We start from the raw sequence: 20,124 nt of genomic DNA on the forward strand, positions 1-20,124 counted from the left end.
AGTTCTCGATCCTTCTATCCAACTTAATGTCTACCCTTAAATTTCTCTAGGCAATGATTAATAAGAATCCTTCACAAACTCTTCTAAAAAACAGAAGGGGATGGGACACTTTTCAACTTATTCTGGGGTGAATTTTACCAAAATTAGTTGATAGCCAAGCCAGACAAAGACATCATAAGAGAACTACAGACCAATATCCTTTATGAATATAGACATAAAGTCTCAATCAAATATCATCAAACCAAATCCAGCCATATTTAAAAAGCGTTATACTGGGACCCCTAGGTGGCTCAGTCATTAAGCATCTGCTTTTGGCTCAGGTTGTGGTATCAGGGTCCTGGGATCAAGCCCTGCATCGGGATCCTTGCTCAGTGGGAAGCCCGCTTTTCCTTCTCCCTCTCCCCCTGCTTGTATTCCCTCTCCTGCTGTCTCTCTCTGTCAAATAAATAAAATCTTAAAAAAAAATGAGCATTATATTCCATGACAAATGGAATTTATCCCAGGAATGCAAGGTTGGTTTAACATTTGAAACTGAATCAATGTAATATATATACACATACAATAAAGGATAGAAATCACATGATCATCTTAATAGATGCAGAAAAAGCATTTGATGAAATCTGATATTCATTTCTTAAAAAAAAAAAAGAAAATCCAAAAAATCCAATACAGGGTAACTTTTGCAAAAAGTCTTAGCTACAATCATTCTCAATGGTGAGAGACTGGGTGCAGTCTCTTGAAGTTCAGAAACAAGACAAAAATGTCTTCTCTCACTACTTCAATTCAACATTGTACTGAGGGTTCTAGCCAAAGCAATTAGGCAAGAAAATGAAGTCAAAGGCATCCAGATTGGAAGGAAAAAAGTAAACTATCTCTTTTTGCAGATGATGGGAACTTATATATGGAAAATTCCAAGGTATACACTTAAAAGCTGTTAGAACTAGTAAACAACCTTAGCAAAGTTGACAAAACAACTCCATTTACAATAGCATTGAAAAGAATAAAATACCTAGGAATAAATTTAACAAGAGAAGTGCAAAATTTGGACACTGAAAACAAAACATTGTTGAAAGAAAGATCTAAATAAATGAAAAGACATAACATGTTCATGGATCAGAAGATGTAAAATTGTCAAGATGACAGTAAGTATCTTCTTGCATCTCAAACTCAACATGTTCCAAGTGGTGCTCAACTTTTCTCCCACATCTGTTCCTTTTCCAGTGTGGCCTGTCTTTAGAATTGGTGTGCCCTTTGCCCACGTGCTTAACTCAGAGAGTCATTCTGACCTCTCCCTCCACAAATCAAGTTCTATTAATTCTAATTGCTGGCCTCTCCCTTAATCAGTCAAGTTCTATTACTTCTAATTGCTGGCTTCTCTTGATGCCATTTTCTCTCTGCCACTAACTTGCCTGGATTGTTCTAAACAGTCTCCTGGTGGGTGTTCCTGCCTCCTTTTCATCATTTCAGCAGTAGCAGAGCAAATCTGATCCTGTCACTTCCCCACTGAAGCTCCCAGGGACTTAGGATCCCAAATTATATAAGGCAAGTCAGGTTCCTGTCCACCTTGCCCTTCCCATCTCCCATGGTTCTTCTACACATAAGTCATGTCTTGGCATCCTCAAACATGCTTTGTACTCTTACCTCATGTCTTTCTGCATGTTGTCCCTTCTGTTGTCCAGCTAATTGAGCTCCATCTTTGATCATAAGAGGCCTTCTCTGACTCAGACTAGGTAGGCCTCCCTGCAGTATACACGACATGTGGTGGGCCAGTGTGTGTGGCCTTGATGTCAGGCAGGGCTGTTCCAGGCCCTATGCCCATTCCCAGTGTACTTAATTTCCTTGCCGAGTCTGTTTCCTTCCCTGTAAAATGTGGTTAATTTCTAGTACTTCCACAAAGGGTGATTCTGTGTCTTGAAAGTGATAATGCCCTTACCCCTGGCAGCAAAACCACAGGCTGCACTAAAAGCTGGCCGTCACAGCTAGTGTTTCACTTTGGTGCCTATGCTCTGTTAGCAGCTATTTTATTGCAGTGGCTGGCACATAGTAGGCACTCAAAAATCTCAGCTGAAGGGATAAACTAGGGAGGAGAGACTACATGTGAATGTGCCTTCAGAATGTGATTTTTGTGATGCTGGATGGGCCTCTGCCAAATCACTTCAAGGCACCTAGAACTTTTTCTAATGACACAGATAGTTTATTTCTGAGAAGAAGGAAGAGGAAGGAGCAGCTTAGGGAATCCTTGCAGAAACACAGCCTGGGAGTGGCCTGTACTTGACAGCTAAGGGAGTCTAGCTCCTGGCCCCAGTGCTCAATAACATGCCAATTGCAGGCAGACTGGGAGGGACTGGAAAGAGCTCTGGAAGGAGGAAGGTTTCCCCTCCACCTGCCTTTCAAGGGTGCAGTGTGACTGTAGCCAGACAGTGCTGAATTGTTGGAGGCCTGCTCCACTGAGCAGAAACTGCCTCAGCTCCATCAGTGGTCCAGGCAGGAGCTAAAGTCCCACCCATGGGCAGCCTTGGCTCCAGCTGGCGTGGGAGGTCATTGGCAGTGGGCAAAACACTTGTGGTGGGAACCCCATGTGGGGGTGGGGCTTGTACTCCATGGGATCTTTGCCAGCAGGGTATACCTTTAAAAAGGAGGAGAGCACAAAGCAAATGGAGGCTGGGTATAGGAAGGAAATAGTTCCAGTGAAGTAAACACAAGCAAAAATCCCAAATATATCTAGAAATAAAAAGCCAAAATTAAATTTAAAGTGAAAGTCAGTGTTTATGCAGTAGAGCCATTTGGAGAAAATGACTCATTTCGTAAAGGAGCAGATGTTCTCATTTGCATAGTCTCTGGAGTCACAAATGGACTTCACCCTGTCCCCTCAGCACACATGCCCTGCAGCTGGTGGCACTTGACTTGTGACACTGAGGGAGTGTTTACATTAGTGTAATCCTTGGTACCATAGCCACTGGTCTCCTGGTAGGAAAGACTTTCTCTACTGGATGATGAGGTAGTCTGGAAGAGGCTGTGGTTTGCCTGCTCTTCCCAGATGCCCCTGGGCCCCAGCTGCCTTAGATGTGCAGTAGGACTTCAGCTGATATCGAGAGGAACCCGCAGGCATTGGCAATTTCTCTCCAGAAGGGTATCTCTGACATGTCAGCGTACTTTATCCCTGCCCACATGTCATTGTGTTCTGTCCCTTTAGATGTGTCACAGCACTCTGTCTCTTCCAATGTGGCACCATGCTCTGTCCTTTCAGACATATCATGGCACTTTGTCCCTTCCAACATGTGCTCTATCCTTTCAGACATGGCAGCACACCCCATACTCTATTTGGCTACCTCTTTTGGGGCCAGTTTGGGGCCTGGCTATGGCTCCAGCCACAAAACACATCCCAGGCCTTTCAGACGCAGCCTTGGTCCTCCTTGAATATGTCTGGAACAGAGGGAACAGGCAAACATCAGGACACAAGAAGGACTTTCTATGGTGTCACATCTCAGTGGTCAGTCCCACAGAAAGTCCGAAAGACTCCAAAATGAAGATCTCTCCTGAGCCCCCGCCACAGAATACCTACCACCATCCTCAGAGACATGGGAGAGGTGGGATAAGGGGCTAAGGTATGTGTGGGGGTGGGAACTACCTGGGGTCATGCTCGCCTTCCACTGGTAGAACCTTCCACTGGGTCCAGATCCTGGAGTGACCACCCTTCTCTGTCTTAGGCACATGCCCGAACACAGCTGAATAGGTCTAGAGCAAGTGACTGCTCCTCTGAATCTGCCTCCCCAGTCACTACTCTCCAGAGGATGGAAGAAATCCCCTGATTTCTGGAATCAGACGCTGATCTCCTTGGTAAGCACTCAGGTAATGTCTTCAGGCAGGTATCAGTCTTGCAAGTCTGGCCCAAAATAAGGCACTCTGGGCACTTGAATGGGAAGTGTTTTCCAGGAGGCAAAGGAGGGAAGTCTAGGAATTATAGGAAAGTTTCTATTTAGATTAGTGAAAACACCTTCTGGGGCTTGCTCAATTCTGTTCGTTCAGATCTGGCGGTCTGCACCTTGGGCCTGCTCAGGCGCAGGTCAGCACCACGGCTAGCTCCCACATACCACAGTAGGTGCCTCTGCCGCCTGGAAACAGTTTCCTCCTTGATGACAAGATGAGCACATTTCTGTCTGAGAGCAGGCATCCAGCTGTGTTCTCTGTCTCATTCTGTTGGGCATCCTCCATGCCAGCTGTGTCCCAAGGCTGAGGCGGCACCAGCAATGATGGAACCCATCAGCTGGGGATAGAGGACCCTCTGTTACAAGGGGAGGGTGGCTGCAGCCAGGGTACCCCAAAGTCAGGGATATAATCTCTGCTGCCAGTGCTGAGAAGTCCATATAACATGGACACCCATGTCATATCATCATGTAGGTGCCAACCCCAAAGAGGCTGCTGTATCTAAAAGGCAACTTATCATTTGATGACAGCCCCCATGCTATATGATGGGGAGTGGTAGGGCCATTGACCAAGAGCACACATTTTAGAGTCAGACTTGGCTGTGTTCAAGTCCCAGCTCCACCACTGCCTTGTTATCTGTGGAGCCTGGGGCAAGTTAGTTAACTGTTCAGTGCCTCAGTTTCTCCATCTCTAAATGGGGATACTAATTGTACCTATCACACAGAGGTATAATTTTGACACTGCCTGGCACATTGCAAGTGGGCAGTAAATATTAGCCACTGTCATTATCATCATCATCATCATTCCCCCATGACTGTGGAGGGAGAAGAGGAACTGGGAGGGGTACCAAGGACAAGTACCTGGCACACTGTGGGCCCCCAGTAGGCTCGTTTCTCCCACTCAGAGAAGAGAAATTCCCAGGGAGCCCTGCATCCACCAGCTGTGTGGATCAGCCATGCTCAGGAGAGTTTACTCCCTTGCTCTGCACCTGTCCAAGGCCTCCTCTACAGAGAGCAGGAGGGAGCCCAAGGCCTCTTTGGGCTCTAAAATTCCCTAGCAGGGGTGAAGGGGGCCCCAGATTGTTGCCTCCTCCTCTAAACTCTCAGCCTCCCCAGGCACTCTCCGCCTGAGACTCAGGACTAATCTCATTAGGCCTTTATCCCTGTTTGCGTCAGGGCTGCAAGAAGCTCAGGTCACCCTACCCGGTGGCCCCAACACTTCCTTTCTGACCCCATCTGCTGAAAACCTTCCTCTGGGCCTTTTGGAGCTCCTCCCTGCAACATTCTCTCTCTGCTTGCTGGGACTGAATTCTAACTGTCTTCAGACTTCTTCCCTAGAGCACCCCTCCTTCTTCTCCCTCAGACTGCTCTTATTGAGGTACATCACCATCTCTGTGTGGCTAATTCAGTGGCCAGTCCTAAGGCCTCATCTTTCTTTGCCCATCAGTGTTTGTCTTCCCTCTGCTGGCTCCTCCTCATCTCCTGGAGTGCCTTTTGCTTTCTGCTTGTGCCCAAGCCCCATGTCAGACCCCTTGTCTCCTCCCCCTACCTGCCCCTCTACGGGTGGCTCACTGCATCTGCTGCTTCTCCCCAGCCCAGAAGGCTCCACACAGATGTCTAGAGATATCTCAGCCTCAACAGACACCCCAGAGGGGGCCTCTGCCTGGAAGAACATTTCTGGAAGGGGAGTCAGAGGTGCCAGAATGGCAGCTTGGGCCACACCTACCTAGAACACTTTGAACAGGACCCCCTGCAGGGTTTGGCTCTTCCTTCTCACCTGGCTATGCTTGGGGCGCTTGGGGTGCAGGTTTCTTCACTTGTATCTCTTCGTCCAGATCTACACTTGCTTCTTGGATGTCTCGTAAGCTCCAAAAGAGCTGGTGGAGCTGGGGGGAGAGCAGGGCCATGTCACTACCCAGGGCCCTGTCACACAGACAGGACCCAGCCATGGCCAGCAGCTGGGCACTAGGGTCTCCAAAGACTGAGAGGAGACCTGGTGGTTCAACTTCAACAAGAGACTGAAGGAACATGGACTGAGGAAAAACGTGGCACTTAGGAATTTCAGTTGGATTTCAGTTCTGGCTCTGATACCATGTGCTTGTGTGGATTTGGCACAGAGTGACACAACCCGCCTGGGCCTGTGTCCTTCAGCGGTACAGTAAGCAGTGGTAGGCAATGTGCTCAGGGCTCAGAGAGTCCAGGAACCTTGCCCTTCAGGGTGGGAGCAGCTGCCCATCCCCCCTGGTCTGCTTCTTTGGGTGGAGGAAGAGGCCCTCCGACCAGATGAGTGGACAGGGCAGACCAGAGAGCTGCTTTCCTTCCAGAATCTCTTCCTAGCTGTCAGAGTTGAGCACTAACCCAGTCAAGAAGAGGCTTTACCTGGTTTACCTGGCCTGCCCTGAGCTGAGTTGCTCAAACTCAACAAGGCATTTGCATATGCAGTAGGCCGCTCCCCTCCCTTCTGCTCTGTGATTTTTTTCCTTTTCTGAAAACTCACATGGAAACTTGGGGAAGTAACAAATCCAGCCAATTGTTGTTGCTTGTTTCTGAAGTGTCAACAAGTGAACATTTCCACCAAACCTATCCTAGAATAGATTTTGATCCATTATATTAGGCTCGTTGTTTTTGAATCCCAGCACCACCAAACCTAATATATGGCAGGGACATGAATGGGCTGGACAGGCCCCTCCCCATCCAGCCCATTTTAAGACTTGTTTGGAGCCCCACCTCTCAGACTAAAACGTCAGAACTAAAATTCTGTCGTGCTAATGACAGAGACGGGGTTTAGCCTTTAATTGCTTCCTGATGATGCCATATGTATGCATTCGCCTTCCCAACAGTACTATCAGTCCCTGTGGAAGAGGTTGCTGGGTGTGCTGGAAGAGCTTGGCTTCGTGTGCAATCCCTGTTGTCCTGCCCCCTCTGGTAGGCGGTGAGGAGAGGGCCTGGCCCGCTGACACTGATCCAATTTTCCTGTTCATCTCTCCCTCCCCTCTGGCAGCTGCTTTCTGTACTCCAGAGCACCTGGTATACTGGGAGGCAGATAGGAAACACTCAACAAGTACTTGGTTGCTTGAGAAGTGGGCACAGCTAAAAAGTTGAGAGGAAGAGAACAGGAGAAAAGAATGCAGACCATCTAAACAATTAAGACCCCAAGCAACAGGAAATCGAGTTCACCACCCACTGCCAGTTTTTCAAGGTGCTGGGACCAGGGAAGTCTCCCTGCTGTCACTGAGGCAGTGGGCGTGCACATCCCAGACAATCCTGGCTGTCTTCCCCATGTGGTCCATCCCTTTCCCAACTGGGCTCTGTGCACAGGAGAGGAATGAATCAAACAGATACTACAGAGCAAGAAGTGTTGCCAGAGAGCAAGCTCAAGGTTGGGGGTAGGGTGGGGGGGTACCAGGAGGTAGTCTTCCAAGTTTATGGCTTTTACCCAGATCCCAAGAAAAGCTGCAAGACAGGCATGTAGATCTCACAGACCCATCTCCCTACTGAGCTATCCCCTAAACTTTGGATGCTATGGGGCTTTCTGGCTTGGCCAAGTCCCTGTAGTGAGAAGCCGGCTGGTCATGCTTATGGAGGTGATGTAGTGGAGCCAGATTGGGGCCCAGCCTTGCCACTTACCCAGTTTTCATACCTTGGACAAGAAACTTAATTTCTCTGAGTCCAGACTTCCAACTGGGGTGACTGATCCCTGCCTCCTAGGAGCTTGGAATGGCCACACAGAAGGAGGCTGAGAGTCACCTAGCCCTGAGCCAGCCACAGGCGCTGCCCGTATTCCTGTTCCCTCCCCCTCCTGCTGGCTTAATTCCCTGAGGGTAGGTGGCAGGGGGCCTGCCCTGATTACATTAAATCATACTTAACACTTCTAAGGAAAATTTGCATTTTAAAAGCCAAACTTCTCCCATCCAAGTACTAACCAGGCCCGACCCTGCTTAGCTTCCGAGATCAGACGAGAGATCGGGCGCGTTCAGGGTAGTTCTCATTCTGAGTGAATACCTAAATGGTGGATTGTTGAAAAGCTTTTCAGTTTAGTTTTGTTTTTGAGGCAGGGCCTATTTCTGACCCATCCTCCACTCCCAGGCCCCAGCCCTCCCCTTTCAAAAAGAATGCAGGAATTCAATCACTCTCTCCAAAACTAGTGGAGCCAAATTACTGCTCCTCGGGACACTGGGACTGAAGGTTGACCCCAGAACATCCTTAGGACAGCACTTACATGTTTATCCAGAATCAGGTCTGTGAATAAGGAGATCCCCCAGAATGTGAAATGACTAATTACGAAGAGAATTACAGCAAAGTAGAGGTAGTGCACACCGCAGATGATCAGGGGGTTCTGTAGGGGGATCCAGGGTCCGTAGGCAAACTCAGAGAACATTGGAGAAAAGCCAATCAGAAATCCTCTGGTCAACCCCCTGAAGGCGTCAGGTCAAAGGAGGAGCCCCAAGGGAGTCACCTGGAGGGAGATGGGTGGTGAGACATAACCTTCAGCCTCACTTGCCCACTAGTTGTGTTCTGAAGTTAAACTCATCACAGCAAAGGCTTTAAATACCTTGTGGAAGGAAGCAGAATGTAAGCACCAGTGAGGAGGCCATACTTCCTGCAGTCTCCATACATACCTGCAGTCTCTCTAAGGTCAATCAGAAAACTTAAAAAACTTTGGGAACACTTCTATGTAAGATAATGAATAGGTATCTCAAACATTAAGTATCCAAAAGGACCCCAGTCTTCCCCCATGGCTGTGGGTGACACCTCTATCTCCCTGGTTGCTCAGGTTGAAACCCCAGGAGTCATCCCTGCCCTCTTTCTTTCCATTTGGCACTGCCACCAACTCTTTAGCAAATCCTGTTGGCTCTGCCTCTTAAAATGTGTCAGCATCCCTCTACCCTATGGCTACCACCCTAATCCTGAACTGCTATCTACTTCTACATAGTTGGCCTTCCTATCTGGCCTCTTGCTTGCCCACTGTCCCCACAGAAGCCAGATGGACCTCTACAAAGTATGTATTAGTAAGTGCTTTGCTTAAACTCTCCCAAAGCTTCTCATGGCCCACCGTCAGAGTCCAATCTCAATCCTGCCCCTCAGTTGACCTCACCTGGCTCTGCCACTATACCCTTGGCCATTCCACTTTAGCCACTGTGTGCAACCTTCCTCCTGCATGTTGAATCTGCCCATCTTGCTCTTGGCACAGGACTTTGTGCTTGCCCTTCTCTCTGGGTCTCTGCCTAGATCTTGGTATTTCTGGCTCATCCTTCACGGTTCCGATTCAAGGTCATTTTCTTAGAAGTCTTCTCCTACCACCTTGGCTAAGGTTTTTGTATAGCTCCTGCCACCAGAGCCTGCCTTGTCACCCTCCACTACCCTTTTTAAACTTTTAAACAACACTGCATCACTATCAGAAATCTTTTTCTGCTTATTGGATATCATCTGTCTCCTCCAATCAGACTGTCTACTCTTTAAGAGTAAGGACTTCACCTTGGCTCTGGAGCTGTATCTGGAGCCTGACTTAGATGGGGATAGATGTCAGAGGAGACAGTATATGGTATATGGGCAAGTATAGATAGTATAGGGTATATGGGCAAGCATCTTGGAGAAAAACCTAAAACCAAAAGCCAGGAGGGGAATCCACAGGAACCATTTATTGACGGAGATGTGCAGAAAGGGAAGATCTAGAAACAGGTGGGCAGCAAAAGCCAGATGAGCACACCATCTGAAGCAGAGTGGGGAGAAGGGCCTGGAGAAACTCTTTAGGTCAAAGATGGTACCAACAATGTAGTAGCAGGAGTAGCAGGGAATCGCTGACCAGATCCCCAGTTCTCCTTGGCAGTAGGCTCCAATAACTCTATGTTGTTGTCATTGATGGAAGGCAGATTCTCATGACAACCTGCCTCTCTTGCCCCTGCCCCTCCCAGCAGATCAGAGAGAAGCAGCTTGGGCATCTACAGAGCCCAGCCACCTTCCCCCCACATTCTTGATGCTAAATTGAGTCTTGAACTGAGCAGAGCAGGGAGCACTAGCAGGTTGGTCTGGAGGACTGGATATCTGAGATGGATCTATAGGGAGCACCAGCCTGGTGGAAAAGGAAAAAGATATTCTTGGCAAAGTGAACAGTCTATGCATGTGAAGGGAGGCCAGAGAAGGCACAGGGCAGTTAGGTAATCAGCACTACAGATGGTTAAGAATGGCTGGGGCCTGAGGGCTGTGCATGGAGAGGGCAAAAGCCAAGAGTTAGGGGCCAAATCATGTAGCACCTCATACACTGTGCTCAGGAACTTGTACAAGGTCCAGTTACTCAGTGCTTTTAGGGGAAACAGGTTATGATTAAAAAAACTAATGAAAATATTCTGACAAATTATGCTTTCAAAGGCTTATGGATGGGATGCCTGGGTGGCTCAGTTTAAGTGTCCACCTCTTGATTTCAGCTCAGGTCGATCTTAGGGTTGTGAGATTGAGCCCCGTGTAGGGTGCTGTGCTGATATGGAGCCTGTTTAAGATTCTCTCTCTCCCTCTCTCTGTGCCCCCTCCCCAAACCCTTCCCTCTCTCTAAAAAAAAATGTCTTTTTTTTTTTAAGATTATTTATTTATTTATTTATTTGAGAGAGAGAGACAGTGAGAGAGAGCATGAGCGAGGAGAAGGTCAGAGAGCGAAGCAGACTCCCCATGGAGCTGGGAGCCCGATGTGGGACTCGATCCCGGGACTCCAGGATCACGCCCTGAGCCGAAGGCAGTCGTCCAACCAACTGAGCCACCCAGGCGTCCCTAAAAAAAAATGTCTTATGGATAAAATGATTGAATCATTGGGATCTTTTATTTTTTTTTAAATTTATATTCATTCATTTATGAGACACATGGAGAGAAAGCATGAGTGAGGGAGGGGCAGAGGGAGAGAGAGGATCTCAAACAGACTTCCTGCTGAGCAGGGAGCCCAACGCATGGCTCCATCCCAGGAAATTGAGATCATGAACCAAGCTGAAGGCAGATGTTTAATCTACAGAGCTACTCAGGCACCCTGGGATCTTTAGTTTCAAGTATGCTTAGAAGAGATGGTCTTCACTGCAGGAAAGGCAAAAGGAGTTCATGACTGTACATCTCCCTGTGAGTATGAAATTTCTGAGTATGACACATCCATGTACAGAGGCAGCAGAATAATATTTCTTACACCCAGATGTGTGTGAGGGAGGAGGATGCACACTGCATCATCTATGGCATAGTTGAGTGGATTATACTGCAAAAGGGAGGAAAACAAATCAGAGTTTACCTTTTCCCTGCACTCATGAAGGAATTCAGACCAAATCTGTCCAGGAGGAAATCATTTCTTGAAAAGCAAATGATACAACGGTGTGAACTCTTGAAGCATAAAAGACCCTTCTAGGGCAGCTCTTGCAACAACAACTATGATATGAAGGGAAGCCCTCACACTGTGTCATGCAGTGGCCTTGCCAACACCTACTTGTTCAGTGACCCTCTTGCAAAATACAGCAAGCAGGAAGATGGCAGCAATGGGTGGGGTCAGGTAACTCATAACGGCATGTGTGTATTCAAACAAGTTGCTCACTGTATTCTGTTGTATAACAGAGACCCAGATGATGGTGATAGTAAATAATATTATAACAAAAAACCTCTAAACTAAATCAATAGTCAATAGCAATTTGATAAGCTTCCCTCCCTCCCCCGCCAATAAAATATGTATAAGCCATGCTATTAGCTCAATTATACTTAGGTTAAATTCAGATGTCCATTCATAAGTATGGGACAGAGGAGACAGCCACATAAGTCTTCAGATAAAAATCCTTTAAGTTCTGAACAAGTAAAACGAAGTGTCCATTTGTGTGTTCCTGGATCATGGATAGATTTTCACATTTGGAGGCTGTGTTTTGGCAGTTATGCTTAAAATTCCATGGAAAAATATTAATTTCTTGAAGTTAACATGTTTTAAGGAATTTCAGACAGATTAGTATAGCACATGATTTTGGAGATTTCAACAAGTTCGGAAACTTATTTAAATTTTACTGAAAATTTTACAAAACTGAGTACAAGCTCCAAATGTTCATTGCTTTTGCTAAGTAAAAGATTTAAAATTATGTGTTCATATATAAAATTACACTAGACCAAATGTCATCCGAAAGATGAATAAATCTTAGTTCTATGTCAACAAGGGCTTAAAAATTATTATTTAGAGTGAATGATAAGCTATAAAGGACTAATTCTTTGATAGTCAAAGAAGACACAGGATGTGAATTCCCACCTGAGTAATGATGGGATATTTGCCTGGGACTAACCCTCCCACAGATAACAATGACAAATTTTGGGCCAAATATAAAACAACAACACTGAAGGGAGCCAAAGGCAGGCAGAAATGAAAGAGAATTTAATCCTTGAAAAGAATATAATCATATTGGGTGCTATCTACATTACCCGGCTTTTTTTCTGAATGCCCTGCCTAGTCTGCATGGCGTGGGTGACTAGAAGTTAGGCATAGAGCCTCACTCTTACTAGGCAGAGGTGTTAGAAGATGGAGGTTGGGAATTTAGAGTGGTTGGAAATGTTGGGGGAAAATTTTCTGGAAATAAGGGAGCCCCAGAGCAAGGAGATCCAAGCTATACATAAACTTTCCTTATGCCCTTGACTGATCCCTGAACTATGCATGTTTGGGGAAAATAAGACCCTGGTGGTAGGAAAAAATAGTGTCAACCCAAAATTCTATACCCAGAAAAAGTATCCTTCAAAAAATAAAGACAAAATAAAAACATTTTCGAATAACCAAAACCAGAGAACCTACCAGCAGACCTGAATTATAAGACATGCTGAAGAAAATTCTTCAGAGTGAAGAGAAATGACACATATTGGAAACTTGAACCTAAAAGTTGCAATGATGAGCACCAAAAAGATAAATAAAATGCTACATATCTTCTTACAGCAAAAATTATATTGTTATCACTGTATTATGGGGTTTATATGCACATAGGTATAAAATATATGACAGCTATAACACAAAAGATGGAAGGAGAAAATATACTATTCTAAGGCATTTATGTTTTACATAGAATAATACAGTATTAACTCTAAGTAGAAAAAGATAAGTTAATCATGCCTATTATGATGCCGAGAGCAACCAAAAGAAATTAAAATCAAATATTAAAAACCGTTTCCAATCATACTGATGATATTAATACAGATGAATTTAACTCTTAAGTTAAAAGGCAGAGATTGTCAGAGAAAAAATCAAGATCCAACTATGATGTGGTCTACAAGGGACTCACTTTAAGTATATTTAAGTTTAAAAGTAAAAGATATTACAAACACTAAACATAGGAAAGCCAGGGTGGGATATATTATTAACAAAATAAGCCTCAAGACAAGTACTATTATTAGAGACAAAAAAGGACATTTCAGGGATAAAGGTGATATGGTACATATACATGTACATATACATATATAGGTCATATGGTATATATACAATGGAATATTAGTCAGCCACAAAAAATGAAATCTTGCCATTTGCAACAACATGGATGGTAAAGGGTATTATGTTAAGTGAAGTAAGTCAATCAGAGAATGACAGTTATCATATGATCTCATTGATATGTGGAATATTTTTTTAAAAAGACACATTTATTCAGCGTCATGATCAGACTATTACATTAAGCAATTAACAGCATGGGTGCAAAAAAAAATCTACATTAAAACCCTTTGTTGGAATGCTTTACACTTTCCACAGAACAGAAACTAAAATAACCTGTTATACAATTAGTCACAAATATAGTCCTCAAGTTTTTTTGCCCATACACATGAGTATTGTCTAAAACATGTCTCAGCCACCACTGTGCTTGGCTGAGTTCACAAATCTGTTGTAACCTGTAGCTTCCCTGTCACTTCTCTGGCTCTCCTCTCCTGCTAAGCTTTGTTTCCTGGCAGTAATTAAAACCTTCTGTGCCACTGCCATAGCTGCTGCTGCTGCTGGAACCACCATAACCACCTTGGTTTCGTGGTTTGGTGAAGTATTGGCCTCCACCACCATAAGGGCCAGAGCTTCTGCCTCCAAAATTGCCTCCTTTCATGGGTCCAAAATTTGAGGATTGATTGCTGTAATTGCCAAAATCATCATAGCTTCCGCCACCTCCAAAGTTGCTTCCATTATTACAAAATCCGTTATAGCCATCCCCACTGACACCATATCCACCACCACCTCGACTGCCACCAAAGCCACCTTGACCACTGAAGTTTCCTCCACGACCAAAGTTGTCATTCCCACCAAAACCACCTCCACGACCACCACCAAAGTTTCCAGAACCACTTCGACCTCTTTGGCTGGATGAAGCACTAGCCATCTCTTGCTTAGAGAGTGCTTTCCTTACTTCACAGTTGTGGCCATTCACAGTATGGTATTTTTTTTTTTTAAAGATTTTATTTATTTATTTGAGAGACAGATCAGAAGTAGGCAGAGAAGCAGGCAGAGGGAGAGGAGGAAGCAGGCTCCCTGCTGAGCAGAGAGCCCGATGCGGGGCTCGATCCCAGGACCCTGGGATCATGACCTGAGCCGAAGGCAGAGGCTTTAACCCACTGAGCCACCCAGGCGCCCCACACAGTATGGTATTTTTGAATGACAATCTTATCTACAGAATTATGGTCATCAAATGTTACAAAAGCAAAATCCCTCTTTTTGCCACTGCCTCGGTCAGTCATGATCTCAATCACTTCGATTTTCCCATACTGTTCGAAATAATCTCTTAGATGATGTTCTTCAGTGTCTTCTTTAATGCCACCAACAAAAATCTTTTTCACAGTTAAGTGGGCACCAGGTCTTTGAGAATCTTCTCTTGGGACAGCCCTCTTTGGTTCCACAACTCTTCCATCCACCTTGTGTGGCCTTGCACTCATGGCTGCATCCACCTCCTCCACAGTGGCATATGTGACAAACCCAAAGCCTCTGGAGCGCTTGGTGTTTGGCTCTCTCATTACCACACAGTCTGTAAGTGTTCCCCATTGCTCAAAATGGCTCCTCAGACTCTCATCGTTTGTTTCAAAGCTCAGACCTCCGATGAAGAGCTTCCGCAGCTGTTCAGGCTCTTTGGGAGACTCTGACTTAGACATGATGGCGGTGGGAGGGGAGACTTTAACGATGCTTACTCAGCGGCGTCCACGGGCAGAAAAGTGATATGTGGAATTTAAGAAGCAAAAGAGAGGATCATGGCGGAAGAGAGAAAAAAATAAAACAAGACAAAACCAGAGAAGGAGACAAACCATTAGAGACTTAATCATGGGAAACAAGTTGATGGCTGCTGAAGGGAGGGAGGTGGGAAGATGGGGAAATGGGTGAAGGACATTAAGGAGGTCACATGATATAATATAATAGGCACTGAGTGTTATATAAGTCTTTTGAATCGCTGACCTCTGCCTCTGAAACCAATAATACATCATATGTTAATTAATTAAATTTAAATTAAAAAATAAATTAATTTAAAAAAGGGACATTTTAAAAAATAAATTAATTTTAAAAAGAGACATTAAAATAAATTTAATAAAAATTTATTTGGGACGCCTGGGTGGCTCAGTTGGTTAAGCAGCTGCCTTCGGCTCAGGTCATGATCCCAGGGTCCTGGGATCGTGTCCCACATCAGGCTCCTTGCTCGGCAGGGAGCCTGCTTCTCCCTCTGACTCTGCCTGCCTCTGTCTGCCTGTGCTCACTCGCTCTCTCTCTCCCTCTGTCTCTGACAAATAAATAAATAAAAACTTAAAAAAAATTTATTTAAGCCATATTAAGTTTAATTCTGATATGTGACCATAATTCTAGATGAATTAAAAATTTATTTAAGCCATATTAAGAAAGGTACAGCTGATGCAAATGATGTGTGATTGGCAACCCACTGTCATGTTGACCACTTTTTTTCTTATAAAGACTTTATTGTTTGGGGCATCTGGCTGGCTCAGTAGTTTAAGTAGCTGACTCTTGATTTTGGCTCAGGTCATGATCTCAGGGTTACGGGATCTAAACCTACATCTGGCTCCCTGTTTGGTGGGGAGTCTCCTTGAGATTCTTTCCCTCTGCCCCTCCCCCACTCACATGTGCTCTCTCTTTCTCAAATAAATAGATAAATAAATAAATCCTTAATAAGGCTTTATTATTTTATCTTTCACAATCTGATATACAACAGATACAGATTTTGTGTATGCTGTGAGGTAAGAGTCAACATTCTTTTTTCCATGAATAGCCAAATAACCCAGGACCATTTATTGAAAATCCTTCTCCCCATCACTTTCCCTACTACATTATCCTGAAATCTTTACCATAAATCAGGTGACTATATACCTGTGGGCCTTCTGTATTCTGTACTTTGTTCCTTCGATTTGTCTATATTTGTACCAAAACCATACTATCTTATTAGTATCACTTCACAATAGCTATTGGTATCGCTTAACAAATCCTCCAGCTTTGTTCATCTTGAAAAATTGCTTTGGCTATTCTTTTCTTTTCTTTTCTTTCCTTTCCTTTCCTTCTCCCCCCACCCCACCTTGACTATTCTTTGCTCTTTGCCTTTTCTCTCTTAATTTTAGAACTGGTTTGTCAATTTTTACACACACACAAAAAGCTACTGCAATTCTGACAGGGATTACTCTGAATATGTAGAATAACATAGAGAGAATATCTTGTCAATACTGAAACTTCTAACTGATCGATATAGTATATTCCTTTATATACTTAGGTATATATACTTTCCTAAGTATATACTTACCTATATACTTAGGTATATATTCCTTTATATACTTATGGTATATTCCTTTATATACTTAGGTCTCACTAATTTCTATCAACAATGCTTTGTAATTTTCAGGAATTTTCTCATTTTTGTGAGATTTATTCCTAGGTATCTGATATAGTTCAATGACATTATAAATGATAATATGTAAAATATGATTGATTCTTGTACTTCTACCTTGTAACAGTCTTGTTAAATTCACTTTTAAATTTTAACAGTTTGTCTACAAAGCCTTTTATGATAATTTTATTTCTATCCTCATGACATTTGTCTCCTTTTCATACCTTTAGTGCAGAATAGCATCTCCAGCACAACGTTGAATAAAAGTGGTTATAGTGGACATATGTGTCTAATTCCCAATCTCAGGGAAAATGTAAGCATTAAGTATGATACATCTAAGCTTTTAAATATATATATATATATATATATATATATATATATGTAAAGAAAATCTTTTAAATTTTCTAAGATTTAAAAAAATAAATAGGTATTAGACTTTCTAAATTCTAAATTCATCTGTTGTGGTGACTGTATGATTTTCTTCTGTTTTCAGTTAATGTGGTCAAGTACATTGATTGATTTTTGAATAAAAATAAATCTGTTCTCTCACTTCTGGAAAAAGCTCCAGATGGTCAAGGTGTATTTTTCTTTTTCTATGTTGTTGGATCTGCTAATATATTGTTTAAAATTTCTGCCTCTATGTTTCTATTGGCATGGTATGTATTTTACCATGTTTTCTGTAAGCTTTCCTCAATCTTATTTTAAAGATGTCTCTTTTCAATGAAATTTCAGGATACAAAATCAACATACAGTAGTGTACAAAATCAGTAGTATTTCTATACACTAACAGTGAGTCACCTGAAAAAGAAATAAAGAAAATAATTCCATTTACAATAGCATCAAAAACAGTAAAATACTTAGGAATAAATTTAAAGAAGTAGGTGTAAGATTTCTACACTGAAAACTGTAACATTGTTGAAAGAAATTGAAAAAAAAAAACAAATAGAAGGATATCTTGTGTTCATGGACTAGACAAATCAATATTATGAAAATGTCTATATTACCCAAAGCCATCTATGGATTCAATGCACTCCTTATCAAGATTCCAATGGCATTTTTTACAGACTTAGAAAAAATAATCTTAAAAATTGTTTGGAATGACAAAAGACTCCGAGTAGCCAAAGAAATCCTGAGGAAGAAAAACAAAGCTGGAGGTATCACACTTCTTGATGTCAAACTATATCACAAAGCTATAATAATCGAAACAGTATGGCACTGGCATAAAAAGAGATGCATAAACCAATAGAAAAGAATTGTAAAGCCCAGAAATAAACCTATGCATACATAGTCAACTAATATCAGACAAGAGAGCCAACAATATCCAATGAAGAAAAAACAGTCTCTTTAATAAATGGTTCCGGGAAAATAGGATATTCACAAGAAAAAGAATGAAACTAAACTCTTACCTTACACTACTTAGAAAAATTAATTCAAAATGGATTGAAGACTTAAATATGAAATCTGAAATTATAAAACTCTTAGAAGAAAATGTAGGGAATAAGCTCTTTGACGTGGGTCTTGGTAAGAGTTTTTGGATACGACTCAAAAATCCCAAGCAACAAAAGCAAAAATAAACAAGTGGGACTACATCAAACTAAAAAGTTTCTGTGCAACAGAAACAACAAAATGAAAAGGCAACCACAGAATGGGAGAAAATATTTGCAAACCACACATCTGATGAGGGGTTAATATCTAAAATATGTAAGGAACTCATATGCAACTTAGGAGCAAAACAAAACAAAACAAAATACCAAATAATCCAATTAAAAACTGGGCAAAGATCTGAATAGACATTTTTCTGAAGAAGTTATTCAGTTGGCCCCTAGGTACATGAGATAGTGCTCAATGTTACTAATTGTCAGGGAAATGCAAATGAAAACCACAGTGGGCTATCATCTCATATTTGATAGCTATTATCCAAAAGGCAAGAGATAAAAAATATTGAGTACTAAGGAGGATGTAGAGGAACAGGATATACTGTTGATGAGAATGTAAATTGTTGCAGCCATTATGCAAAACAGTATAGAAGTTCCTCAAAATTTAAAAATAGAATTACCATATAATATAGCAAAATTACTTTTGAGTATATATGCAAAGGAAACAAAATCACTGTTATGAAAAGATATCTGTAGCCCCGGTTTTACTCCAGCATTATTTACAATAGCCAAACCATGGAAACAATTTAAGTGTCCACTGATGGATGTCTGGATAAATAAACTGTGATATGTATTTACCGTGGAATACTATTCAAGCACAAAAAAGAAAGAAACCCTGCCATTTGTAACAACATGGATGGACCTTGCTATCCATGGAGGGCGTTATGCTAAGTAAAATCAATTAGACAGAGGAAGACAAATACTGTCTGATCTCACTTGCATGTAGAATCTAAACAAACTCCTAGAAACAGACAGCAGATTGGAGGCTACCAGAAGTGGAGAGGGAATTGAAGAAATGAATAAAGGAGGTTAAAAGGTACAAGCTTCCAATTTTAAGAAAAATAACTTCTGGGGATATAATGTACAGAATGGTAATTATATTTAGCAACACTGTATTGTATATTTGGAAGTTGCTAAGATGGTCAATTTAAAAAATTCTTATTACAAGAAAAAAGTCTGTAACTATGCGTGGTGATGCATATTAACTAAACTTGTGGTGATCATTTCACAATGTATACATATATCAAAGTATTATGTTATACACCTTAAACTTAATATTATATGTCAATTATATCTCAACAAAACTGGAGAAAAGATGTCTCTTCTAAGGAGGATATAGTTTTTTTTTTTTATAGTCCGATAATCTCAACATTTTAACTCAGGTGTTTAGTCTACTTACTATTCATGAAATTACTGATACAGTTGGGTTTATATGTGCCATCCTATATTATTATTATTTTAGTTGACTTATCTTTTATGTTCTTTTATATTTTATCCTTTTAATTTCTTGGGGGCTAATCAAATAGTTTATGAGTTATCCCATATTTTTCTTTAAGCAAGTTGTCAGTTAAAAATTTTTGAGCAATTCTTTTTTGCTCATTCTAGAGATGAGATTACATGCACCCTTGCTATATTATAGTCTGGTATAAGTTTTGTGTTTTACCACATCTGAAATTAAAGTTCCATTTCGCCTCTGCTTATTTTCTCTGCTACTCTTGTTAGTATATTTTGCTTCCACATGCTACAAATCCCACAGACATTTTTCCTTTTTGATATTTTCAACAGCTAATATCTGCTTATATTTCCCAGATATTTGCTCTTTCTGGTGCTCTTCATTCTTCTCTGAAGTTCAATTTTTTTATCTGGATTATTTTCCTTCAGCTGAAAGAACTCCCTTCGGTATTTCTTATACTGAAAATCTAAAGTAATAAATTCTCACAACTTGTGTTT

General features: G+C 42.3%; 1 protein-coding gene and 1 pseudogene across 1 annotated transcript in view; both read right to left on the minus strand.

The window, feature by feature from the left end:
- Positions 1-5,704: 5,704 nt before the first annotated feature.
- Positions 5,705-20,124, minus strand: part of LOC122903624 (sodium/glucose cotransporter 1-like) — a 72,869-nt gene continuing 58,449 nt past the window's right edge. The window contains 2 exon segments of the mRNA XM_044244411.1: positions 5,705-5,809; positions 11,374-11,542. Of these exon segments, the coding sequence (XP_044100346.1) occupies positions 5,705-5,809; positions 11,374-11,542 (274 nt within the window).
- On the minus strand, positions 13,703-15,030 carry LOC122903230 (annotated as a pseudogene).

This window comes from Neovison vison, chromosome 3, assembly GCF_020171115.1.
Source record: "Neovison vison isolate M4711 chromosome 3, ASM_NN_V1, whole genome shotgun sequence".
Classification (NCBI taxonomy): Eukaryota; Metazoa; Chordata; class Mammalia; order Carnivora; family Mustelidae; genus Neogale; species Neogale vison.